The sequence below is a fragment of the Rhinopithecus bieti genome, unplaced genomic scaffold (assembly GCF_001698545.2).
Source record: "Rhinopithecus bieti isolate Rb0 unplaced genomic scaffold, ASM169854v2 scaffold_78306, whole genome shotgun sequence".
Lineage (NCBI taxonomy): Eukaryota > Metazoa > Chordata > Mammalia > Primates > Cercopithecidae > Rhinopithecus > Rhinopithecus bieti.
This window is the reverse complement of record NW_016828928.1, coordinates 26,901-34,041: the sequence shown is the minus strand read 5'-3', so window position 1 is coordinate 34,041 and position 7,141 is coordinate 26,901. Positions and strand designations below refer to the sequence as shown.

The 7,141-nt window shown below is 42.9% G+C and overlaps 1 protein-coding gene across 2 annotated transcripts in view; it reads right to left on the bottom strand.

The window, feature by feature from the left end:
• PGK1 (phosphoglycerate kinase 1) overlaps window positions 1–7,141 on the bottom strand; it is a 23,057-nt gene that overhangs the window by 7,301 nt on the left and 8,615 nt on the right. For both annotated transcript variants that reach the window (XM_017864643.1, XM_017864645.1), the window contains exons 3-6: window positions 5,323–5,478; window positions 5,062–5,206; window positions 1,814–1,917; window positions 1,060–1,179 (exon numbers count right to left, since the gene is read on the bottom strand). In XM_017864643.1, the coding sequence (XP_017720132.1) occupies window positions 1,060–1,179; window positions 1,814–1,917; window positions 5,062–5,206; window positions 5,323–5,478 (525 nt within the window). The remainder of the gene's footprint in view (window positions 1–1,059; window positions 1,180–1,813; window positions 1,918–5,061; window positions 5,207–5,322; window positions 5,479–7,141) is intronic.

The following is a 7,141-nucleotide window of genomic DNA, read 5'->3' as shown; positions in this document are numbered from 1 at the left end:
AATAAAAAAAAAAAAAAAAGAAAATCATTATCTACTTGCTGCCTTACCCTATAGGAGAAAAAATAAAATAGGTATGTAATCTGGAGAAATTAGGTCTAAATTATATATTAAACACATATGAAGAGGTTTTCATAGTTATACCTTGCCAGGTTGTATGTATGTAAAAGGCTCACACACTTCAAAATTGCTAGATGAGCACCTATGGTGGATCTTTCCCATTCTTCCCTGCAGAACCATCTTCTATCCTTCTCTACCCTGTTGTGTCACAGGAGGCAGACCTGCATGGACTACATCAAGGAGCTTTCTTGCTCTCTGGTTTCCATTTGGGTTTCAGCCAAATTGAGGGTAGGAGGGAGCACAGCAGCAGGAGACTGAAAGATTAGAATATTTATTGTCCTCGCTCCCCCTCCCTACCAGATCTTGTGTCCTCTGACCAAAGGCTACAGTTCCCATCAGATAGCTCTCTCCTCAACGACTGTCCTCTGAATTCTGATAACCATTTCCCTCCCTTTGTCCCTTCAGGCCTAGAGATGGTGATGCCTGTTGCTAGCCCCAAATTACTGTACTGTCCCTCTGCGGTTTCCTGAACCCTACCCACACCTCTGTATTTTATTTATTTATTTATTCATTCATTGATTCATTCACTCATTTTGAAACAGGGTCTTGCTCTGTCACCCAGGCTGGAGTGCAGTGGTGTGATCACAGTGCACTGCAGCCTCTACCTCCCAGGCTCAAGTGATCCTCCCACTTCAGCCTCTCTGGTAGCTGGGACCACAGGTGCATACCACCACCGCCCAGCTAATTTTTTTTGTAGACATGGGGTCTCACTTTGTTGCCTGGGCCCGTCTCAAACTCCTAGGCTCAAGCGATCTTCCTGCCTGGGCCCTCTCAAAGTGCTGGGATTACAGGTGTGAGCCACCATGCCCAGCCTGTAGTTCCTTTATTAAATTCTCCTCAGTTACCCAGTGTGACTGAGCTGTATGACAATAAACCACCCAAGTTATGGCCTACTACCAGGCAAACAATACTTAAAGCATGATCTTAAAGAGTTCTTCATACCCGCCCAGGATGGCCAGGAAAGGTCGCTCTGGGCTCTCCAAGGCCTTGGCAAAGTAGTTCAGCTCCTTCTTCATCAAAAATCCACCAGCCTTCTGTGGCAGATTGACTCCTACCATGGAGCTAGAAAAGATCAAAGACATTCAAATTCTAGTCAATCCCTATCATTCCTCCTAGTCCTAGAGGCCAGCTCCTTATCACTAAAATAGTTCTACTTTTGGACTGCAAGAAATCATGGTTTTCATCCCTACATTGCAACAAAAAACACTTAGGTACAAGTTAAGATTTTTAACTAATAATGCAAGGTCAAGGGGAAAGAGTAAAAAGTAATGAACTTAGGTAGAATTTAAGATACCCAGTTAACACTCTTCAGCAGGCCAAAGGGCAAATCACAGATGAGTAATTGGCCGGTTAATGATAGCAGAAGAGGATTCCTCAATTTGCTTCCTACTGACAGCATGAGAGTCTGATCTTATAACGTTCATAAAACGATAACTCTGTACAAAGTATCTAAGGTGAGAAAGAGCAACCTCTTCCTGAAACTCCACAAAAGGCTCTACAGTCACCAACATTTTTTTACTTTTATTTGCTTTTTGGATGAGAGCTACTCAACAAGAGCCACAGTGGCAGTTCCAATTAGAGAAGCTGAAAGGATTACAGTACAATACAGGACTCTCCAAAAGCAACCCAGAGCTTGGGCTACTCAAGTAAACAGGAATGCTGTTCTTAGTGTGGTAGTCAACAAGGTTCTTGGTACCTGTGGGCTCTGTGAGCAGTGCCAAAAGCATCATTGACGTAGACATCCCCTAGCTTGGAAAGTGAAGCTCGGAAAGCTTCTATTTTGGCTGGCTCGGCTTTAACCTACAGAGAAAAACAAAAACAGAAAATGTGATAGCTCCAAAGACAACTATAAAAGCGTTTCACATACCAAGAGTCCTCTTAAACATCTCTAAAGACCCTGAGTAGGTGGGACAGTGATTTTTTTACAACCAGCAGTAGGATGTGTTCTTTCTTCCAAATATTCCAGGTACTTTGGTCATTTCTACATGTTTCTACTCTCCCTTAACTTCCCTCAAATTGCAAACCTAATATTCCTGAACAATGGCTTAACCTCTAATCACATGAAGTTAACAACATCCCACTAGCCTCTCCCCAGCCTTCAGCTCAAGGTTCTGATTATCCTTCCCTCTCCTTGACTTAGTTCCTCATTTTAAACATTCTCCTTGTGATAGTATCATACTTGACTCAAGCTGCTGACTACCAAGGCCTTTCTGTGAAGTGAAAGGGGCTCTCACACATATTCCTTATAAAAGCAACAAGGGCAAGCTGGGACAGAGAAGGCAGATGGAAACATGACAACAGAAAAGGACTTCAGAAACACTTTACATTGACAAAGAGGTATTTTATGGCCTTGTCTGGAAGCTAGGCATCTGAGAACACAAGAAATATACTTCTACAAAAAGAGAGAGGAAGAAAATGTAGAAGTTAAACATAGAGCTTTGAAATGTCAGCTTGCCATCAAAGGATACCCCAAAGGGGACAGAAAGCAAGATGGGAGGATAAGCAAAACAGAGTCTCTGGCAGGAGATTAAGCAAAGATGCACAGGAAGCAAGCCAGATGAAAGGAGACATGACACAGAAGAGTACACAGCACAAAGCGGATGTTCATTTTAGTCACTGCCCACTCCTATGCTCCTATGTATCAAGGAGGTGAAGGGGACTGCCATAAAAAATGGGGCTTTTCCCTAAAGACTCAAAGAATTGCTGAGGCACTAATGCTAAAATTGAAGATTGTGGCACTCCCATAACCTCTCTAGAATAGAATAACATCTGCCACTAGTGATTGGAAGATGACACATGTAGTAATTATAACAATGCTCAAATGTAAGGAGACCTGAGTTCTATGTCCAGCTCTGACACTAATTCATTGTGTAACCTTTGGGAAGTTGCTCTTTCTGAAATTTTCCCTTCTGTCAAAAAGGCATAATAACCCCTCCATTTAAGAACTATTTAAGGAGGCCGGGGCAGTAGTTCACACCTATAATCCCAACACTTTGGGAGGCCAACATGGGAGGATCACTTAAGCCCAGGAGTTCGAGATGAGCCTGGGCAACATAGCAAGACCCCGTCTCTACCAGAAAAAAAAAAAAAGTAAAAGTCAGTTGGGCATGGTGGTATGTGCCTATAGTCCTCTCACGAGGATGAGGCAGGAAGATCACTTCAGCCCACAAGTTTGAGGGCTGCAATGAGTTAGGATCATGCCACCGCACTCCACCATGGGCAACAGAACAAGACCCTGTCTCTTTAAAAGATATTTAAGGAAAACGGGGTAAACTGAAAGCTCTTCATGAACAAAGGTGCCATGGAAATAAACAATATCAATCAGAACTCATTTCTCATTTACTGATCTGCAAATAACTAGAAGAAAGAGAAGGCCCTTAAAAGATCAATGTGGGCACTTTGGATAAAGGGAAAATGTTTATGTCCTCATGTCCTCACTTTGTTTTTGTGGTTTTTTTGAGACAGAGTCTTGCTCTGTTGCCCAGGCTGGAATGCAGTGGCGCAAACTCGGCTCACTGCAACCTCCACCTCCTCGGTTCAAGCAATTCTCCTGCCTCAGCCTCCCGAGTAGCTGGGATTACAGGCAATTGCCACCATGCCCAACTTTTTTGTATTTTTAGTAGAAACGGAGCTTCAGCATGTTGGGACAGGCTGGTCTTGAACTCCTGACCTCATGATCCAGCCTCCCAAAGTGCTGGAATTACAGGTGTGAGGCACCGTGCCCAGCCTCACTTTGTTTTTTTAATCCATTTTGAACTTGGGACTGACTCCTGAAATGTCAGGTATTAAAAGCCATTGGATAGTGAATGTCAAGTCAATTAACTAAAATAGTCATAGACTAGCACAGTCAGCTCATCATTTCCTAAATAAAAAGTTTTGCTTCAATTTGCCCATTGCCTCCTGCCACTTCTAAGCCCTAGAGTTCACGCATCATGAATTCCAGTTTAAAAGGACACCAAATTTTAGGTCAGCATTTGACTCCTAATACTGTAGCAAGACCATGCCAAAAGCAGGATAAGGCAAGACCAGCACCTTTGGTGCTAAAAACAGAAACTGCTTGAAAGCAGGCACTCCCAATGACCTTAAGAAATGTGAGAAGCCAAAGGAGACTGAGATACTAGACTCGGAGCATCTTGTTCTCTGAGACACTAAAGACCAGAATAGTGGAAAGTACTAAAAAATGCCTTCAGCTTCCTTTCTAGCCAATGCGCAAATTCAAAATCATCTGCAAAGAGACAGTTTTATCATTGAATATTTGAATTCCGGTTGTCAGTTCACAGTAATCTGTTTGGTGAGTTATCTAGGCTGCTTTTGCACAACATCGGCAGAGATGAGTAGTTCCAACAGAGACTATATGCAGACGGAAGTGACTGCACAACACAGAAAGCCTAAAATATTAACTATCTGGCCATTTACAGAAAAAGTTTGCTGATTGAATGGGCTGAGCTCTAAAGCCCACCAACAGCACCACTGCCTCTAACTTTAATCATATGACTGCCTTTCAGAAACTAAAGTTTTTTTTTTGAGGCTTAGTTTCTTTATGAAATAAGGTGATACCTGTACCTCTTTATCTTAAAGAGAGATTTAAAGGAACATGCTTTATACGTCTTAAGAAAATGCCTTAAATCCAAGGTGACATCATCATGACCATCATAATCACTTTCGAATACTCTTCCACGACAAAGGTGTTCACATACTTTTCAAACATATTTAAACATCACGTGAACATGAAGGAGGGCTTCTGGGACGCTGGTAATATTCTATCCCTTGACCTAGGTGGTGGTTACACAAGTGTGTTTACTTTGAGATAATCCATCAAGCTGTGTATTGTATACTTCAATAAAAGGTGTCTAAGGAAAACTAAATGAGCTTTCTCTATTCTTCAACCAGTCTCTTACAGACTCAGGCCCTCATCCCCAATAATGTCAAAATCACAGGTCCTACCTTGTTCCCAGAAGCATCTTTACCCTTCCCTTCTTCCTCCACATGAAAGCGGAGGTTCTCCAGCAGGATGACAGACTCAGCAGCTGGGTTGGCACAGGCTTTCTCCACTTCTGGGCCTACACAGTCCTTCAAGAACAGAATATCCCTGAGGAGAGGAAGAGATGAAGACACTTGAGCAGTCTGAAAGTTAAGAACCAGTAACAACGTGCTTGACAACCTCCCCCACCACAAAGTCTACCAGCACCAGAGCCTGGCACTTACTTGCCCAGCAGAGACTTGAGTTCTACAGCAACTGGCTCTAAGGAGTACTTGTCAGGCATAGGGACACCATCAGGCCGGCCTAGGTGGCTCATAAGGACTACCGACTTGGCTCCATTGTCCAAGCAGAATTTGATGCTTGGGACAGCAGCCTTAATCCTGCAACCAAAAAGAGACAACAAACAGAAGGAAGTTAGTCCTAGAAATTAGTGGGAACTACTTTACTGATAATCTCATAAAGCATAAAGTTCCTTTTCTTCTCCAAGTTCCTTCAAATCTACTTATCAGTAATTCAATGGTGGTCCTTAGGGGAAGAAGTTAAATACAATGCCAACCCTCCACCTAGGATTGTACAATCTCATTATGTATCTGCCCCTTTCACAGAAAAGAGTTAACACAGCAGGCCTGAGGCTGCTATCTACAGAAGGACCTGTTTGCAAGACTGGATCCTGGCTGGTATCTGGGAACTTGGATTTCAAAGTTAACTGACAAGTGACAAGACCAACAAGGGCTATTCTAACTCTTCCTAGACTGTCTATACAAACATGGTGATTTATGCTGAACACCTGCCCCACTCTAGAAGTCTAGAATTTTTGTTTTTTTTTTTTTGAGACAGGGTCTCACTGTCACCCAGCAGGCTGGAGTGGAGAGGCACAATCTCGGCTCACTGCTGCTTCAACCTCCCCGGGGGCTCAGGTGATCTTCCCACCTCAGCCTCCCAAGTCGCTGGAACTACAGGAATGCACTACCATGCCCAGCTAGTTTTTGTATTTTTTGTAGGGGTTTTGCCATGTTGTCCAGGCTGGTCTTGAACTCCTGGGCTCAAGTTATCTGCCAGCCTCAGCCTCCCAAACTGCTGGGAATATAGGCATGAGCCACCACACCCAGCCAAAGTTTAGAATTTTGGTAGTTGCTAGGCAGAGGATACCTACATGACCAGTTCCCAACAAAAATCTTGGGATCTGAGTCTCTAGCAGGATTCTCCAGGCAGAAATATTGCAGACAATTACTGCATTTTTCACAGCTGAAGAAAACACTTGATGTGTCCCCTCACGGGAAACTGGAAGCCCATGGATTTCTCTAGACTGCCCCATGGTCTTTTCCTCTTCCTAATCTTGTCATGCATTCTTTCACTGTAATAAACTTTAGCCATGAGAACAACTCTGAATCCTAGTAAATCATCATAAGATATGTGGGTGGTCTTGGGGACCCCTGAACACACTCTTCTTATGTGACTATGGAAAATACATAAAATTCTCAAATCTTGAAACCATCAAAGGAAATTTGGGGAAAATCAAAACATGTAGTAACTTTTCTGCACCTATTATATTAATAGATACTAAGTCACTTTTTTATGTAGGAAAAAATAATTGCACTGTACAGAGCTTGGTTTCCATAACGTATCACATTTATTACATTACAAATTAATCAAAAAATTAACTCCCTTTAGACATTTAAAAGTTTTGTTACAAACCTGCTACTAACTTGCCATTTTGCCAGTTTATAAGAAATTAAAATTGATAAAGAAAAGCATTTATTTATTCACCAAATAGTTAATGCTTCTTTTGTGCCAGGCATCATTCCAGGTTCTGAGAATGAAACGGAAAACTTCTTTAAAAAGTCTATGTTCGGCCGGGCGCGGTGGCTCAAGCCTGTAATCCCAGCACTTTGGGAGGCCGAGACGGGCGGATCACGAGGTCAGGAGATCGAGACCATCCTGGCTAACACGGTGAAACCCCGTCTCTACTAAAAACTACAAAAAACTAGCCGGGCGACGTGGCGGCGCCTGTAGTCCCAGCTACTCGGGAGGCTGAGACAGGAG